The sequence below is a fragment of the Delphinapterus leucas genome, chromosome 14 (assembly GCF_059928025.1).
Source record: "Delphinapterus leucas isolate spDelLeu-1000000601 "Yukka" chromosome 14, BTC_Dleu_Yukka2, whole genome shotgun sequence".
NCBI classification, from domain to species: domain Eukaryota; kingdom Metazoa; phylum Chordata; class Mammalia; order Artiodactyla; family Monodontidae; genus Delphinapterus; species Delphinapterus leucas.
In genome coordinates this window covers 46,150,800-46,170,810 of record NC_143142.1, presented here as the reverse complement: position 1 = coordinate 46,170,810, position 20,011 = coordinate 46,150,800, and the positions used below count along the sequence as shown (strand labels likewise).

Genomic DNA, 20,011 nt, shown 5'->3' with positions numbered 1-20,011 from the left:
CAGAAACCTGGGCATCACCCTTGACTCTTCCCCCTCTGCCCTCCCCCATCCAACATCCCACACAGAACTACAACCAGTTCTCTCTACCTCTTAATTATCTCTTAACGTAATCAATTTCTTGTAAAGAATCAATTTCTTATAAAGTGGTTTAAATAGGCAAAAGTTCATTTTCACTAATGTAAAACAAGTTCAGAGTCTTGGACTTACAGGGGCTTCTTTATTTTTTTAAATTTTTTATTTTTTTCGGTACGCGGGCCTTTCACTGCCGTGGCCTCTCCCGTTGCAGAGCACAGGCTCCGGACGTGCAGGCTCAGTGGCCATGGCTCACGGGCCCAGCCACTCCGCGGCATGTGGGATCCTCCCAGACCGGGACATGAACCCATGTCCCCTGCATCGGCAGGCGGACTCTCAACCACTCGCCACCAGGGAAGCCCTACAGGGGCTTCTTAATATCATCAATGTCCCAGGAGCCTTCACTTTTTCTGCTCAACCATCCTTTGTACAAATTGCTTCACAATCACAAGATGGCTCATGCAACTCCAGCTATCACGTCTGAGTCTGAGGCAGGAAAAAAAGAGGAAGGAGGAAGACTTTCTTTTTAGGGAGCGTTTCCAGAAGCTCCCTCCAACAACTCCTGCCTACATACCCTTGGGAGAACTTAGTCACTTGTCCATCCCTAGCTGCAAGAGAGAGTGAGAAATGTGGTTTATCAGCTGAACAAAATCAGGGCACTGTAACTAAGGAAGACGTTTAATAATGATAGGAGGTAATCTGGGGGCAAATATGCAGGAGAAATATTGTTTCTTATTCTTAACCAGTGTTTCCTGCCCCGGGTCAGTAAGATTCTTAGCAAAATATTTATTCCTTATATAATGATTTGCAGGGCAGGAATAGAGACGCAGACATAGAGAACAGACATGTGGACGGGGGTGGGTGGGTAGAAGGGGAGGGTGGGATGAATTGGGAGATTAGGATTGACATATATACACTATCATGTGTAAAATAAATAGCCAGTGGGAACCGGCTGTATCGCACAGGGAGTCAGCTCAGTGCCCTGTGATGACATAGATGGGTGGGATGGGGGTGGGAGGGAGGTCCAAGAGGGAAGAGATATATGTGTACATATAGCTGATTCACTTCGCTGTACAGCAGAAACTAACACAACATTCTAAAGCAACTACACTCCAATAAAAAAAAATAGTTAGTGGACTATGTAGTAGTTTGAGTGGCTCACACTCTTTCACATGCCAAGTTTTACAAAATACTGCCGAGCTAAAGCTTATTTTTAAAGTGCCATAAATAAAACCTCAGTTTTTTTCAGAGATTTAAACCTGATTACTTCCTTAAACCATATGTGGCCTGCAAATTTTGGGGGGTTTTGGGGGAGGAGAGGAGAAGCTTTTACAGTTGAAAAAATTGTGAATAAACTGCTATATTAAAAATCAGGATATTTCACCCCAAATGCAAATTTGTGACTTTGCTTGAAAAATTGGCGGGTCTGGCAACACGGAGTCCATATTCCCAAAGACCACCACTTGCTTGGAAGTAACAAGTGACTTTCCCAGGGTCTCTGCCAGTGCCAGAGCCCTAGGAGGCTTTGCCATTTATGTCTCAGATAAGAAGGCTGTCAATTGCCATTTATCATGACACTTGTACTATTGTTTTCTGAAGGTAGATGTAGGAAGGAAAAGAGATGTATTTTTTGTGCTCTTATCTTCACAAAAGCAGAATAATAAAAAGGGCTGCTCTTTTCAACCAACCTAACTTATTTATTTTGATTACTTTCCTGGACCCTGCAGGTGTTAAAGGCTATGACTACTTACACTACATGAATTTTCAATATAAAATGGATTATGTTGCCATTTGGTGTACAATATAATTTGTTTCTTCATTATGTTCATTGTTTTCTTTCCCCTCCCCACATCTGAGTGTAAGCTCCATGAGGGCAGAGATCTTTGTGCTTAAAACAGTGTCTGGAACATGGAGGAAACTCAGTAAATGCTTGTTGAAGACATTTACTGAGCACCTACTATGTGCAAGCATTACAGGATACTATCACAAATGTTATCTCATTGAAAATATTAGTAACATACTTCCAAGTTTAGGTGTTTAGTATTCCTTTTCCCAGTAAGAAAACTGAGGCTGGGAGAGGTTAGCTGACTTAAACAAGATCAGACTGCTAGGTTTTCATAGAGCAAGGATTTAAAGGTAAGGCTGACCAGTGATTACCCCCTGAACATTTCTCCTGAAATGGCCTTCTCAGGTCCATACTACAATGGAAAGTGTTTTTAGCTTATCAATCCTAAAAGAAAAAATACTTCCTATGAATCTGTGTTAAATATTTTACATACATCCTTCTACAATGTAAATTTCAGTCTTCAGCTGGTACATTTCTGTGGGAAGGTGGAAGACACACAGTCTTCCTCACATTAGAGCCATTCTCTCCACAGCAGAATCAATGGGTTAAACAGATAGATGGCTTTCATTTGGAGTTGCCCTAACTATCCATATCCTGATAATGATCAAGTTTGCGTCTTCAGATTGGATGTCTCTTTTGAATTCCACATCCATATTGCTTACTAATTATTCCAGCCTGATGGCTCACAGAAATCTCAAACTCAGTACCTTCAAAAGCAAATTATTTAACTCCTGCACAAACTAGCGCTTTCTTGCTGTTCCCACCTTTGTTACTAACAATACTGTACACTCTTTGTCCAAACATAAATCAAACCCAGAATTCTGCAATTATTTGAGTATATAAAGAATAGAAGGTTAATGCACTCCAGAGGAGACAGATTTATAAATGAAATAATTACAACCCTTTGGTCAGATAACCAATTACAGAGGCAGATATGAAAGCTGCTACTTACACAGAAGACTCAAAGTGCTTCCCCTCCATGGGGAAGTAGGGAAGGCTCCCTGAGCAAAGCAGAAGACTTTCTAGATGGAGTGGAAGTAAAGCTTCCCAAGCCAAACAAAGCCAAAACAACCAACCAAAAGCAAAACGAAACAAGCAAAAAACAAGATCTACTAAAGTTCCAAACAACACAAATTCAAAACCACTCTTAGGGAGGTTGGATTGGAGGGGTTGTAGAGCTGGAAGACCAGTGAAGATGGTCCAGATGAGAGATGAGGGATTAAATACAGCAATGAAGCTGGAGACTGATGTGATGTGAAGGTGAGAGGGTGTCTAGGATGACTCCCTGGTTTCTTTCTTGAGTAAGTGCAAGGATCGTGAAACCATTAACCACATGAGGAGAGAAGCAAAGCAGTTTTGTTCTGGAAAGATAATGGCTTCAGTTTGGGATATTCTGAACTTGAGGTTTTTTTTTTTTTTAAACACATGTGCTTTCTTATTTTATTCTTTCTGACAGAGTTTTTGTGGTTTTTTTACATCTTTATTGGAGTATAATTGCTTTACAATGGTGTGTTAGTTTCTGCTTTATAGCAAAGTGAATCAACTATACATATACATATGTTCCCATATCTCTTCCCTCTTGTGTCTCCCTCCCTCCCACCCTCCCTATCCCACCCCTCCAGGCGGTCACAGAGCACCCAGCTGATCTCCCTGTGCTATGCAGCTGCTTCCCACTAGCTATCTACCTTACGTTTGGTAGTGTATATATGCCCATGCCTCTCTCTCGCTTTGTCACAGCTTACCCTTCCCCCTCCCCATATCCTCAAGTCCATTCTCTAGTAGGTCTGTGTCTTTATTCCTGTCTTACCCCTAGGTGCTTCATAACATTTTTTTTTCTTAAATTCCATATATATGTGTTAGCATACGGTATTTGCCTTTCTCTTTCTGACTTACTTCACTCTGTATGACAGACTAGGTCTATCCACCTCATTACAAATAGCTCAATTTTGTTTCTTTTTATGGCTGAGTAATATTCCATTGTATATATGTGCCACATCTTCTTTATCCATTCATCCAATGATGGACACTTAGGTTGTTTCCATCTCCTGGCTATTGTAAATAGAGCTGCAATGAACATTTTGGTACATGACTCTTTTTGAATTACGGTTTTTTCAGGGTATATGCCCAGTAGTGGGATTGCTGGGTCATATGGTAGTTCTATTTGTAGTTTTTAAGGAACCTCCATACTGTTCTCCATAGTGGCTGTACCAATTCACATTCCCACCAGCAGTGCAAGAGGGTTCCCTTTTCTCCACACCCTCTCCAGCATTTATTGTTTCTAGATTTTTTGATGATGGCCATTCTGACCGGTGTGAGATGAAATCTCATTGTAGTTTTGATTTGCATTTCTCTAATGATTAATGATGTTGAGCATCCATTCATGTGCTTATTGACAGTCTGTATATCTTCTTTGGAGAAATGTCTATTTAGGTCTTCTGCCCATTTTTGGATTTGGTTGTTTGTTTTTCTGTTATTGAGCTGCATGAGCTACTTATAAATTTTGGAGATTGATCCTTTGTCAGTTGCTTCATTTGCAAATATTTTCTCCCATTCTGAGGGTTGTCTTTTGGTCTTGTTTATGGCAGAACACTGTATGACATAAATCACAGCAAGATCCTTTTTGACCCACCTCCTAGAGAAATGGAAATAAAAACAAAAATAAACAAATGGGACCTAATGAAACTTCAAAGCTTTTGCACAGCAAAGGAAGCCATGAACTTGAGGTATTTATGGGAGTTCCAGGATGGTACTTCTGGTTCCAAATCTGGATAGAGCAAACACACTTGATGCCCGCCACCTCCTCTTCCCACTCTATTACTTAATAGCTGTGTAATGCATCCCCAAATACTGGAAGTTCATTTAGTGCAGGGAACACTTTTTCTTTGGCTTCCTATCTAAGTAACTAGTGGTATAAATACTTTTATCTGCATGAATATTCAAAGCATCTTTTCTTTTCTCTGCTCTGTGAGAACTGGCTAGACATCCCCCTTACACCTCTTTCCTTCTCTCCCTCTCAATCCCCCACTCTACTGAGTGAAATAAAATGAACATGAGAAAAGATGTGAATTATATCTGGATAAATTTGTTATTAAAAAAAGAAAGAAAAGAAATGAAAGAGAAGGAGAACTCAGAGAATGAGGAGATGGTTTATTTTATTTATGTGGCGATGGTTGTTGCTGTTGAGGAGTAGAAAGTGAGAAGTAGGAAAAAGGTACCTTTAAATTTTTGGGAAACAGCAGCAAACTGTACAAAGGGCACTCAGAATGTTAGCCATGGGAAGAAAGCATTTTTAAGAAGGTTACTAGGTATTAAGAATACCCCCTGAAAAGGCTAGCATCGGGGAGAAGGCAATTTCCACTTTACCCTCTTGAGTTCTTGTGCCAGACTAATAACAAAATTGACACATGGGGCTTCCCTGGTGGCGCAGTGGTTGAGAGTCCGCCTGCCGATGCAGGGGACGTGGGTTCGTGCCCCGGTCCGGGAGGATCCCACATGCCGCGGAGTGGCTGGGCCCGTGAGCCATGGCCGCTGAGCCTGCGCGTCCGGAGCCTGTGCTCTGCAACGGGAGAGGCCACAACAGTGAGAGGCCCGCGTACCGCAAAAAAAAAAAAAAAAAAAAAAATTGACACATAACAGATTAACAAGAGAAAGAGAAACATATTTTAATTTGTATGCACAGAAGTGTCATAGAAATGGACCTAAGCAGTGGCCAAAGCAGGCAGCTTTTATACTTTTTAGGCAAAGAAACAATAAATTTGTGAGGAATTGACAGGACAAAGAAACTTCGGTTTTGGGTGCTTAATGAGTAAAGAATCTAAACAGAATTTGGGCTTGGGGTGGTAAATTAAAGAAGTAACAAGGTTGGTTTATACAGGATCTCAGCCCGAATTCCCTGTCTCTGGAGATAGGGGTGTCCTTCTACCTCCAGATGCAGGAGGGCACCTTTCACAGGAGATTTATTTCCTGCTTTCAGGAAGACAGAAAGGAGGGTTAGAGTGTCCCTCTCGCATCGGCCATTTCTTCAATAACTTTAACTCAAAATAATCACTAAGCCATGGTGGCATATTTGGGGATGGCCTGCCCTGAGCCTCAACACTGGAAAAGGTTTGAAGTACTTGAACAGGTTTTCTTTATTTTGGACTGTGTTTCCTAGAAAGCCCATTCTGCTGGGACTGGGCCCGGGGCTGGCGTAGGCTAAGGACACTAACATGGTAGCTGGCCAGGTAAATGTTTGGGGAATGACTGGATTTGTTTTTGTTTTCAGTTTTATTGACAAAACTGGTGTGCATAAAATGTACAATGTGATGATTTAATATCTGTATATTTTATGACATGATTATTAGAATTAAGTTAATTAACACATCCGTCAACTCATATACTTAAGAAGGCTTGCACCCTTTGACCAGATTTCCCTATTTCCCTACCTCCCAGACCCCCTGGTAACCACATTTTAATCTTCATCAAGATATCTATATAGATCTATAGCTCTATGTATCTATCATCTATCTATCTATCTATCTATCTCTATATCTATATTTTTCAGCTGGCTTCCCAAAATCGAATAGATGAAAAAATTACCCACATTTAAATAAATTACTATTACTTTCCTTGCTATTATTTTCTTTGGAGTGAGTTACATAGAATTGTCTCTATGAACTGCAATTACATTTCCATGCCTGTAATTAAAAATCAATGTTGTAATTAGGAATTTGTTTTGTTTATATACACTTGGGGAAGATAGAGGTGGATTAAATGATGACATAGGAGAGAAGGAACAGAATTGCTAGAGCAATGTTCTCAAGGAGGTGGGAGGAGACGGGAATTAATGCCCAAGTGTACAAGCTGACCTTAGCCATGAACAGAGGCAGTTCTTCTACAGCATAGAAGAAAAGCCCATATATAATATATATGGCACAGATGCAGACAGGTGGGTAGGTGTGGGGAAGCTTGTAGTATTCCTTGATATTTTGCATGTGAAATTGAAAGCTATTTTGTATGTGAAATTGAAAGCTATTTTGTATGTGAAATTGAAAGCTAAATCAGTAAAGGAAACTAAGGATAAAGGAGGGTGTTTGGGAGGTTTGAGCAGAAAAAAGGAGATATGAAAATATTGCCAACGAGAAAAGGGAAGTGAATGGACTAGGCAAATAGAGTGAGACTGCTGGGCCTACTTAAGATACTGATCACGGGACTTCCCTGGTGGCGCAGTGGTTGAGAGTCCGCCTGCCGATGCAGGGGACACGGGTTCGTGCCCCGGTCCGGGAAGATCCCACATGCCGCGGAGTGGCTGGGCCCGTGAGCCATGGCCGCTGAGCCTGAGCGTCCGGAGCCTGTGCTCCGCGGCGGGAGAGGCCACAGCAGTGAGAAGCTCGCGTACTGAAAAAACAAAACAAACAAAAGAAGATACTGATCATGACCTTAACGTGGAACTCCTGAACTTGGATATGAGTTTCATCTGCAGCCACATTCAACTGTGAGTGTGTAGCAGTTGGGAGGGTGGAGAGTTAGATGTAATCAGGGAGTCACTTTGACAAGGAAGCGTGAGCTTCCTAATTTTTGTCAGTCCAACAGGTGTAAAGGATATTTTATGATTTTAAAATGCACTTCTCTGGTTTCCTAAAATATGCGTTGTAGGCTTTGGGATTCCTTTATTGTAAAATGCCTGGTCACACCCTTTGCCCATTTTTTTCTATTGTGGCTCCTGTCATGTGTAAGAATTCTTTGCACATTCTAGATATTATTCCCTTGTCTGTTTTAGTCATAACTAATGTATTCTCCCAATCTATCACCTATTATCTTTATTCATGGTGTCCTTTGTTGAATAGAAAGCCTGAATTTTAATGTAATCAAATGTATCTTTTAAAATTTTCTTTATGGTATATGCTTTTTGGGTGTTATTTTAAAAATCTTTCTCTACCCCTGGGTCATAGAGATGTTCTATATTGTCTTCCATTAACTTATATCTTTGTCACCACAGGAAGTTTATCCCACCTGGAGTCCACTCTGTACATGATGTTAAGTAGGGAATCAGTTCTGTTTTGCTCCAATAAAGAATCAGTTTTCCTAACGACACCACTAAATAATTTCTTCTTTTTTCAGTGGCGTGTGCTGTCCACACTTTTATCATATATTAAGTTCCTATTTCTGCACTGGTCTCTTTCTGAATTTTAAAACTCTTTAGCCTATTTGTCTGCTCTTGTGCAAAAACCATACTAGAAATTCTTGGTAGGTCCAGCTCACATTTTAACAAATATACTAGTACATGTCCATTATGTTTGAGACCAGATTAGGAACACTCACCCTGCTAAATTTGACTCAAGACATCATTTTAGTAGGCCTATAAACATTAAAAATAGAAAAACAAAGAATTACTTACCAAAAAAACCTCCCAGGAGTCATTCATTCATTTATTCATTTACTCACTCATTCAACAATTATTTATTAGGCATCTACGATGTGCCAGGATTCATGCTGGTTAGTGCCAGGGATACAGGGAGAACCAAAAAAGGTCAAGTGCAGTCATGAAAATGTATAGTCTTTGGTGAAAAACAAATATTAATCAAATAATTACTCAAATTTAACATTGTAATTGTGACAAGTGCTCTAAAGAACAGGCAGTTGGTTTTTTTGGGGTTTTTTTTTGTTTGTTTTTTTGCAGTACGCGGGCCTCTCACTGTTGTGGCCTCTCCCGTTGCGGAGCACAGGCTCCAGACACACAGGCTCAGCGGCCATGGCTCACGGGCCTAGCCGCTTCACGGCATGTGGGATCTTCCCGGACCGGTGCACGAACCCGTGTCCCCTGCATGGGCAGGCGGACTCTCAACCGCTGCGCCACCAGGGAAGCCCTAGGCAGTTTTTTAATGAGGAAGATTTGACCTGATCAGAGAGGGATTTGACCTGGTGGGAGAGAAAATAAAAGTTGCTATTTATTGGATGGGCCAGGCCAGAGACAGAAGAAAGTTCCAGGTAAGGGAAGAGCATATACAAAACACCCATGGTAGAAGGAGCCTCTCGAGTACAGATCTGAAAAAGTGCAAATGTGTCTGTGTGTGGCAATATTTAGAAGTCAGGTCGAGCAGAGGAATCCAGGCGAGGAGAATGCACAGACCCAGCCAGCAAGGGAAGAAGAAAACAGGAAAAACAGGAGACATGACTGTCAAAGAAGCCAAGAGCAAATATGTTCTAAGTGAAGTGATCTCACAAAACAGTGAGTTTCCTGTCCCTAGGTCCGTTTCAGAATTTAACACATGAATTTTAGTCGGTGATTTTTCATCCTTATAGAACACTCTTTATATATCATTTTGCACTTAACTTGAGATTAGTCTTTTCTTTCACAAAAGAGTCCGCATGAGGTGAATAGCAGGTGGAGAGTACTTGTTCAGCCCAATTGTACTTCCTTAGGCGTTTCCTTCCGGCACATGCCCTTTCTGTTTTGCTCACCACAGCATTCCCAGGGCTGAGAAAATGCCTGAGACATAGTTGATACTGAATAAATACTTGTCAAACTAGTTAGTTAGTAAAGCAAATAATTGAAAATTCTGTGGTTTTAAAGATATATTTGCTCACAGCACTCCAGAGTGGCACATGTCAATGGCATTCTATTAAAGGCAAGAGTAGACACGGTCATGTTCAACACAACTGCCTCAGAATTCATTCATTGGCTTGTTTTTTAATTGAGGGTCTTTTAAGTGAAAGTACTTCGATAAGAACGGACTGATTGTTTATTTCACACTCTACCCCTTATTTATTTCAAAAATATATTTTGAAAGGTAATGGAAGTTGAATTTGATTAGTACTCTTTTATTGAGGACAATTTTGAAGAGAACTTCAAAGAAATATGGCAGCATTAAAAAATAAATATTTTATTTATCGAACAAGGCAGCACTTAAAAAGCTTTTCTCCCATCATATAAGAATTCTGATGGTCCTTGCCCTAAGAAGCTCACAGTGTAAAATGAGAAATAGAAAAAGTGAACAGAATTTCTATTCAGTATGTTAACTGCAATACTAGGAATGCATGCCAAGAGGGCTATGGGCATACAGGGTAGACATTCAATAAATGTTTGTTAAATGTTGAAAACAAATTGGTCCCAATTTTCAGTAAGTACAAAACCAGCGTGAGCTGCGGCATCTCATTTTGGTATTGCATAGTTAATCCTTCTGAATCAGATGAGGTCTGGGGGTTGTGTTGGGGGGACAGAGCCTGAAGGATTTGGAAGTGGTGAGTGAATTAACACTGGGGTTCAGCCCTAGACCAGTACCTGAGCAAAGAGGAAGAACAGGAACTAGGGAACTGTCATGAGCATGAAGCCTGGTGGGCGATGAGTGGGTTGTAAAGGTATGGTAGCAGTGGGCAGAAGAGGGATACCCATATTAACCAACATTCATGGAGCTCTTAGAATATGCTAGGTTTTATTCTGCATCATTTAATCTTGTAACAACTCTGAGAGGTAAATAGTCTAATTGTGCTCATTTTATTATGGTTATCTGATGTTTTCCTCTTCACTTTCACCTGTAAAGTAACTAGACAATGTTCTTCAACCTCATTTTCCCCCCCCTTAGGTCTGTTTCCTTTGCTTTGAGGTTCCATTCTGTGTCATTGGCCACGCCAAGATAGAGGCACCCTAAAGATCACGTGTCCACATGGACCCTTCTCCCCAGGCTTCAACAGTGGAATCACGCAGCTCAAAGAGAGCTGTCCCTGTGTACATATCAGTAAGTGGTATTTTTTTGTTGCCATTAATATGTTCAGTTTCCGGTTTCTGAAATTAGAAAACTGTGAAGCTAGGTTGCAGAGATGTGCCCCAAGTGCCTTGCTGTTTGTTCAGTTTTTTAAGGACAACTCTGGTTCTGACTTTCTACTTGGAAAGGAACACCTATTTCCAGCCAACTTCTCAAAAATAAGCCACAAGGAGTCTAAGTAGTTTAATTTTAGATGTGGAAGGTGCCATAGACAGCATCTAGTATTACTTTAATTATCTTACTTAACAAACAGGCGTGCTGAGCGCTAAGGTTACATGAGTGGCCCAAGACACAAAGGAACTTGGTCCTGACTTTTGGTCGGGTGCACTCTTTACTATAGCAGAATGGAAAACCAGTTCAAGTCAGCAAAATCATCTTCACAGCCAAAAGACATACTTAAAAATTTCATCTTCCCATATTTCATTGTCTCTTCAAATTTATACCTGTTGTTTCAAAATTGTAGTATAGAAGAATCTATTTCAGAAGCCATATAGTCTAATTTAAATCGATTAAATTAATTGGGCCCCTTGTTTAGAGTTTATAATTCATTTCTTTGTTTAAAGAATCACAATGAAACAAACAAATCACCATATTAGTAGCCTCAATCAGTTACGTAATGTGAAAGATGAAAATAAATATCTAAGGCGAATTCTTTTCAAATTGCTCTTCTCCCCTTTTCTGGAATGTGGAAAAACATGAGCTACCCTTAGGCATTTTAGTTGAGGGGTAGGCAAGAGTTTGGAAATGTCCTGTTGTCAAGGGCTATGATGACAGCCTGAGTAGATTTCTTAAACCTGAAACTAGCTTGCTTCTCTTCCTCTGGAAAGCTTCACGCTAGAGATCATGATATCTTCATTAATAGGATGAGGTGTGTTTATGAAAGCATTGCTGGAAAAAACATGAGGGTTAAAAAATTATGGAAACAGAACGATGTCAACCATAGTCTCATGCTGATGACCCAGGCCTATTTTACAAGCAAAGTTTCAATGATAAATTTTATATACATGGAGACAACAGAACAGCTCATTATTTGTCATTCAGTAATAAAATAGAGCATGGGACTAATACATAGAATGTAACACGGGTACTGTTTGACAATACTTTTGAATTTAAGTATATGGTCAATATTATAATAATTTTGGCTCTGTGTATAATGGTATTAGGACTGTACATGTTTTCAAGAGCTGAAATGTATCACGGCTGGCTTTTCAAACAAGTTTTCTCCACACATCCCTGTGGAGACAAACCAAATGAAATGGAACAGACAAGTTTCTCCTTTGTGGTCAGCATTCCCTGGTTTAAGCCATAATTGAAAAGAGGTGCAGGAGGATGATTCAGAATGCCCTGTCATTGCTTTCTGAAGAGCTGCAAGCATACCTCTTTTATACTTTAATCTTCCAGGTTAAGTACTCCTATAATTCATCTAGTTTAAGTATACTTCAAACCAAAACATACATTTTATCCTATTCTTTTTCTTTTCTTACCACGAACTCTGGTTTTTATGGTGGAAAGGGAAGAGAGAAATCTCAGACGTCCAGGAGTCCAATTTAGGAGGTAAGTTACAAGAAGGTCAGTGGTTGGCTTTAACTGTGACAAAGGAGGGTCTTGGATGAAATCAGTAGGCCCACATTTAACCAACGTCTACAAGATGTATTTTCAGTAGTAACTCACCCTTGATGCCTGGATTCCCTTATTTTAATTGATTAATTATTGTAATTTCCTTGTATCATTGCTATACTGGCCAGGACATTTCTGTTAAAAAAAAAAAAGACCACAACCAAACAAGACCCCAAGAAAGGTGTGCCACAGATGAAACCTCTGTCTGAATTGCACTTGGATGTCTGCAGTAAATTAACTCCAGCAAAGAGTGTATAAAACAGTCTACCTGGGGTCAACCCTCTAATAGGCGGGTCTTAGCTAGCTGTGACACAAAACGCGACCTCTCCAGCTCCCAGGCGGCCTTTGCGGGTCTGAAACTGGCCGCTGCGCACGGGGCGGAGTCGGGGCCGGGAGCGCGCCCCCTCCTGCGGCAGGACGCGCTCGGGGACCGAGTCTCGTTACAGTCAGGACTTCTGCTGGGCAGGGTCAGCTGTTAATCCTCAAGGCGGATACCGGGGCGGTGGGGAGATGGGGCATATGGGTGGTGTCCGTCGGTGAGAAACACCTAGCACAGAAAAAGGGTGGCGGCGAGAGGGAGTTCCCACCTGTTGGCGTTCTTCCAGAAATAAAGACTTGAGAAAATACCAAGGAGGGGCCGATCGGTGTGTTTCGGACGCGCCTAGAACCCCACCCTCGGTCAGAGGAAAAGCTCCTGGGGTGAGACGCAGGAGCTTCAGAAAAACCAAGAAGAAAAGCAGCTCCCTCCGCGCGCCACGTCCTCTGCCTCGCACTCCTGCGCGGCCGGCCCAGCCTGCGCCTGGCCCGCGGCCCTTCGCCTGGCTGCGCCTTCCCACCCCGGCCTTCCGGGTGCCTCAGCCGGCGACCTGCCTCCGAGTCCTCCCATGGCGGTAGCGCGACCCACAGGCTCCGCGAGCGGAGCCCTTTGCTGGCAACTCCTGCTGACCCTCGCGGTGAGTGGCTGCCCGGACCCCGGTCCCGAGTGGGCGCACGGACCCATGGGGGAGGGAGGGGAAACTTTGGGAGCGGGGGTTGGTGGTGGCGGCGGCCCATGCGGGCTGTTCTTGGCCCTGGGGCTGGCTGAAAAAAGTGCCGTAGGCTAGGGGAGGGGGGAGGGCAGACAGAGGAGAGCGAGCTGGGCGCAGCGATCCCGCAGGGGAGGGGAAGAGTGTCTCCGGTATATGTGATCAGCGCAGGCAGATGAGCGGCTGCAAACGCCCGTCCCAAACCGTGGCCTCTGGGTACAAGCCGGCGAGCGCTGCGCGCCGCGCGCTGCTCCTCTGCGCCTCGCGCACCTCCCCGGGCGGGGCGGTCCGTTCGACCTCAGTGCCGGGCTCCGGGCGCAGACGAGGGGAGCCGCTGGGGATCGAAATCGCAGGTCCTTGGGTGAAAGGACTAGGCGCCTTTTCATCTTAGTGTGTGAGTGAAGGGGGGAGGGAAGAGCTGGGGCTGGGGCGGTCTCCACCCTCTGCGCCTAAAGATAGTAGATGGGCCGGCCCTAGGTGGTCCTTGGTACGGTTTCCATTGTTTGTCAGCACGTGAGATTTCATCCCCCTTGAACTTCGGGGAAGTGGCTTTCCCGATCTCTCGCCTCGGAGGCATACAGATTCTCCCCGCTCCTCCATCCCCCGCCAAGCGCTCTAGCTCTAGTTTCCTTCCCGCTTTAAAGAACCCAATAGCAAAGACCCCAAAGCTGGGAGGGAAAAAGGAGGTGGCCTTATTCGGAAGGGATAGCCCCCCTCCCTGGCAGGAAAGACCGAGGTCTCTTTGGGGGACCTCAAGGCATAGGAATCCAGTGCGGGGAGAGCAGCCCCTGGGAGACTGTGGGATCAGAGGTTCCCCAGTCAGGGCTTCCTGGGTCCCCTGGAAGGACAAAATTTACATAGACCAAGTACAGAGGTCAAAGCGCGTAGTGTCCTTTCACGTTGAGCCGCAGGCGTTAGGGCTCCAGTCCCTAACCCTGAAGGACAAGGGGACGAACCTGGAGAACAGACAGAGGGAGGATTCCTTCTGGGAGGGGTGCAACTGGCGGCGGGAAATATCCGTGTAATTTCCCTTACTCTACCGCTCTCGTTTTACAACGAAGTCCTGAAATTTTTAACTAATGAAATTGTAGTTGTTACTGTTATTAGAATGCCTTTCCCATGGAACTCCAGGGACTTCAAACCCTTAACTAAATTCCCGGGGCACATTAATAACATACACAGGGCCGGGTGCACAGCAAGTAACAGTTCACAGCTGAGGAAATCAAGAGGGGAGTAAATAACGGTCGTAAGATATGTCTTTGATGACAAAAGGAACGGATTTTGCTTAGATTCTTAATAAAGTTGACACTTTTTTTTTTTTTTGACACTTCTTTTTAAACACTGCCCTTGAAGGAAAAGGCATGATTAGGCACGGGTACTAAAAGGCACAGGCCATAAATAGCTTTGATCTTATATACTGACACACACAACTTTCCGTGTGTTCTCACTTCCTTTTTAGAAGAAAGCACATATAAGGGAATAATAATAAAGTTGAATAATAAAGTTGAATAATCCTCATTCTTTGGCCTTCCTTAGCTTCAAAGCTGGATAGGCCAGAAGTGGGGTGGCTGTGGCTACCCGCCTCATCCTACTGCATTCTGGCTGGAAGGCTTGGTGGGTCTTAAGCTGTTCTGATGCTCATGTGCATGTCTGTGCAAAGTCCTGCTAGCCTCAGATGCTTGTTGTGGTTGTGAGCCTCATGTGTGATAGACGTGTTAAAGAAAAGTGGGAACATTACTAAATAAAAATGGCTTGGGGGACACCCCTTACATTTCCCTTCCATCACCCTTCTGTGAATCAGCTTCTCCCAACTTCCTCATCTTGCCTCACCTCACACATTTAGTAACCACTTGAACGCTGCCTCTACCTAAACACCTAATGAAGTTTCTGTCTCTCTAAGGTCATCAGGGATCTCCACTGCTAAATCGAAATCATTCCTTATACAATTCCATCTTGTGGTTGGAGCTCTTCTAAGTCAAGAAGTCCAGCATGAACATGGACCTGAAAAACCATAAAGTAATAAAAATGTCCCATAAAATATTTCAGCCTTACTCATAGTAAGGAAAGATGAATTTAAAACTACATTGGTTGTAAAGCAATTATACTCTAATAAAGATGTTAAAGGAAAAAAGAAAAAAAAAGGTCTATATCAGAAAAAAATCTTTAAAAAAACAAATAATTAAAAAATGGTATTGCAAAAAAAAAAGAAAGAAATACATTGAAATGTCATTTCTCATTTGGCAAACATCCAAAAGTTTGACAACAGGCCCTGTAGGCAAGAATGTGGAGAAATAGAAATTCATAAATGGCTAGTGAGTGTTAACAAAAAGTTACAACCCCTATGGTCTATATACAATTGTAACAAATGTAAATAGAAACTTTTACTTCTTCCTTTCCAATTTATATGCATCTACTCTCTTTCTGTCTATTCATATACCAAATACTGCATTGTTTAATTATTGAGACTTCATAAGACCTTTCAGTATCTGCTAAAGCTAATATCCTTTCATTGCTTTTCTTTTTCATAATGTTTCTATCTTTCATTGTTTATTTTTCCTTATTACATTTTATATCTGCTTGTCTAGTTCCAGAAAAAATATTGATGGGATTTTTTTTTTTTTTTTTTGCGGTACGCGGGCCTCTCACTGTTGTGGCCTCTCCCGTTGCGGAGCACAGGCTCCAGATGCGCAGGCTCAGTGGCCATGGCTCACAGGCCCAGCCGCTCTGCGGCATGTGGGATCTTCCCGGACCGGGGCACGAACCCGTGTCCCCTGCATCGGCAGGCGGACTCTTAACCACTGTGCCACCTGGGAAGCCCAATGGGATTTTTATTGGGATCATAAACTTTATAATTTAACTTAGTGTAAATTGATATACTTACGTTGTTGATTTTTTACTATCCAAAATAATAATATATATTTCTTTTGTTCAAGTCTGCTTTTGTGTCCTTCAGAAATAGTTTCAGGTTTTTCTCAAATAAACTTTACATGTTTCTTGTTAAGTTTACTTTTTGGTATTCTAACTTTTTATCACTTTTGAAAATGATTTCTTCTTTTCCATTATATTGTTTAACAGATTTTGTTTATGTGTAGGATGACTAATGATTTCTGTATTTTAATAGCTGTTTCTGCTCCCTTATGAAATTTTCTTATTGTTTTGTGGTTAATTTCCTTGGGTTTTCCAGATAAATAGTCATATCAAATGCAAATAGTGGTTTTTTTTAACCTCTTTCTTTTCAATTCATATGCCATCTAATATCATTCTCTTGCCTAATATACTTTAATGTAATGTTAGCTGTAGATGATGACCCTTGGGAAGTCTATCTTGTTTCTGAGTTAAGTGAGGCTACTGCTAATGCTTTTCCATCGATGATGTCATTATAATATAAAATAAAATTCTATTGAAGTAGCACTTATCAATTCTTATTGGGGGCACTTTTTTTAAAAATTTAAGAATGGTTATTGACTTGGTCAAATGGTTTTCAGCACCTATGGTGCTGATCACATGCCAGGGCTTCTTTAAACTAATTAGCGGCTTGTGTTTCCTAGAACAAATGAGTGATGTGAATGTGGATCACAAATCCATGTGAGGACCAGTTTACTTCTAGCTTACTCTTACAATGAAGGTTTCGCATTTGGAGATCCAGATTAATGTGGACGGATCTTCTCCTAGATCTTAGGCAGGTCTGTGCTTTGATTTCACTCCCCTCTCTTGAGGCCAAAAAGCCAGAATCTAATCTTTTCAGATTAGAAGTTGTTTCTGGTTACTACTGTGTTCCAGCTTTATCCTCAGGTTTTGCCTAGCTGGATGGTTTTAGGATGGTTTAAAAACATGTATCCATCATTTTTAGTTTTGGCCTGGGGGTTGGACTGAATGCCCTAAGTCCCATTATTGGAAATGAAAATTGTTCCCCTAATTCATTTGTCACACTGGTCAGAGTTAACCTTATTCAAATAGAAAGCTGCTTATGTAATTTATCTGCTTAAAACAAATCTTTGGTTTCTTATTATCTTTAGGAAGAAAAATATATGTGTGTACTTTCTTAAGGCTGTTCAGGACCTGTCCCACACCTACTTCTGTGAATCCATTTTAAACTCCTGTCCCTCTTGTGCTATATGCATCAACCATCGCAAATTGCATTTTCAAGTCTGTGTCATCTCTGGGCCTTTGCATATGCAGTTCCTATGTTTGCAGCATACAAGCTCTGCCTCCCTGTGACATGGCTAACTTGTTGCCCCTCTTCACCTGGCTCTTAGAGGAGGCTGGTTCCTAGTGCTCTCCCAAAGCATCCTGTACTTCTCTGTCATAGCTTTTATCCTCCATTATTGAAATTACAAATAAGTCTTATCCTTGAATTGAATGTTTCATGAGAATCCCTTTTACTGCGCTGTGTCTAGTACATATTAGAACATTCAGTAAGTATTTGTTGAATGCATGAATGACTGGATGTCCAGGATACTGTTATCTGAAATATTGTCTTAATTCGGCCACTTCTCACCTTTTCCATCGTTTTTACCTTAGTCCAAGTCACCACCTCTCCTCTCAGATAGATTCCTCCCAATGGGTCTCCTTGCTTCCACTCTGTCTTCCCCATAGTCTGTTCTCACATGGCCACCGGAATGAGTCTGTGTAAATACTCACCACGTGACACCACTCCACAGTGTCTAAACCTACTGTGCTTCTCTTTGCCCTCAGAATAAAATCTGCACTCCTTACTGGCCTTTTAGACCTACATGATATGCCTATGATTGTCTCTTCAATATCATGTCCTCTCACTCTTCCCTCACTGTGTTTACTGCTACACCCTTCTTTTTGTTCCTTCAACGCACCAGGTGAAGTCCCCTCCCAGGGCCTTTGGCCTGGCTTTTCGCTCCACCTGGAAGACTCTTCCCCAGTTAGTGAACTGGTTTGCATCCTGCTTTCACTCAAGTTTCTGGTCTTTATCACCCTCTCTTCCTGTTTTATTTTTCTCGTAACACTTACTCTTGGCATTGTGTGACCTTTGTGCATTTGTGTATTTACTTTTTGTCTTTTAGTGTAAAATAATCTCTGTGAGGTCAAGTTCTCTTTGTTCACCGTAGTAGCCTTTGAACACTTCCTGGCACCTAGGCAGAAAGAAGAAATGTTGGTTGAATGAATCAGTGGGTGTATGCCTTCTGTCACCTTGAGCTGGACTCTTCACATGTCTGATTCTACTCCTATTCTCTCTGGGCTATGCAACCAATGAAGATTCTTTTCATCTTTTTATTTCTAATTCAAGTACAGTCTCTTTGTCATGTCCATCTCTGAGTTCCAAATGAAATGTAATCTCTGCCATGCTTGGCCCTTCATACATAATTAAATTAGATACTTCAAGGGTCTTTAGTGTATTTTGGAAATAAAAATTTTCATCCAAATTTTGATGATTTTAATTTATGTTTATAGACTTTTAAATAACAGTGTAGGGACTTCCCTGGCGGTCCAGCGGTTAAGACTCTGAGCTTCCACTGCAGGAAGTATGGGTTCGATCCCTGGTGGTGGAACTAAGATCCTGCAGGCCGCGCGGTATGGCCCAAAAAAATAAAAGCTTAAATAACAGTGTAAATTCTGGTTGGCTGTTTTGCTTTTCGTCAAAAACCTTTGCAAAAAACTGTGAAACTTTCAGAAGCATCCATTATAAACTTTCAGAGAGAACAGAATTTATTTTCAGTGTGCTCAAATATATATTGTATTGGAATTGGTTCAGCATAAATCACTAAATCATTTAAATTTTTTAAGTGAAATATTTTTAACACTGACCTTAATTCTCATTATTGAGAACTTCAAAATAAGTTCATATTTCAAAGTCATGTGCTTATATGCGTGGGGTCATATGTAAATACTTTTTAAGTCACTCCATGGCAATGAGTCAGTGCTTCTCTTTAAAAGCATTGGAATTTTCTTTAGGATATTTTTGATTTGGTAACAAAACTCATAGACAGTTGACAGTTAATTGAAACAACTTGCTGGCTCATTAAATTTGTTTTTGTTTCTCTTTCCTTTTACATACCTGTGCTGCCTTCCTAATAGTTTCCAGTGCTTTCCCACAAAAGGGTGTCATTGGTTTCTCAGTATATCCACTAAGTTAGTGAAATTATTATTAACTTCATTTTACAGACTAGGAAACAAAGCCCAAGAGGATAAGCAATTCTCTGAGTTTACATGCTTTGTGAGGGAGGGATCCATGGCTCTTAGTCTGTTGTTTTTATTCTTCTCTTCTATGCAGTTTTTTTCTGAATTCTTAATCCAGTGTATGTTTTTATTTTATTTTGCTAATTATATAAACAGATTTATAATTATACAAATTTGTATAAACTATGTACACATGAAAAGGCTCTTTTTAATGTATAATACTGATTTTTTTAGATCTTAACATTTGCCTGTGATGCCTGCAAAACAGTGACACTACATGTTCCCTCCAAACTAGATGCTGTAAAATATATTGGTAGAGGTAAGAAAGTGCCAAAATATGTACTAAATCCTAATTCGGTATATGATCTTGTAAAATTAGTGTAATCTTTAGGAGGATAACTCTATTGGAACTAATAGTTAAAAGTAATATAGTACATTCCAATACTTTTTAAAAAATATATATGGTGTCAATCCAATGAACGGAATATTGTACTTTATTGAAAAACATGATTATATAAAGTAGTTAAAATTGTTTAGTTTGAGTAATTACTAATATTTAC

General features: G+C 41.3%; 1 protein-coding gene across 10 annotated transcripts in view; it reads left to right on the top strand.

Moving 5' to 3' along the window:
- Positions 1-12,786: 12,786 nt before the first annotated feature.
- Positions 12,787-20,011, top strand: part of LOC111181497 (desmocollin-2) — a 32,367-nt gene continuing 25,142 nt past the window's right edge. For 3 of the 10 annotated variants that reach the window (XM_022586893.3, XM_030760517.2, XM_030760516.2), the window contains exons 1-2: positions 12,788-13,229; positions 19,686-19,770. In XM_022586893.3, the coding sequence (XP_022442601.1) occupies positions 13,161-13,229; positions 19,686-19,770 (154 nt within the window). In that variant the 5' untranslated portion in view covers positions 12,788-13,160. Of the gene's footprint in view, positions 13,230-15,201; positions 15,318-16,487; positions 16,985-19,685; positions 19,771-20,011 lie in introns of those variants that run through there. The other 7 variants (XM_089895027.1, XM_022586896.3, XM_089895028.1 and 4 more) reach the window with 5 other exon arrangements.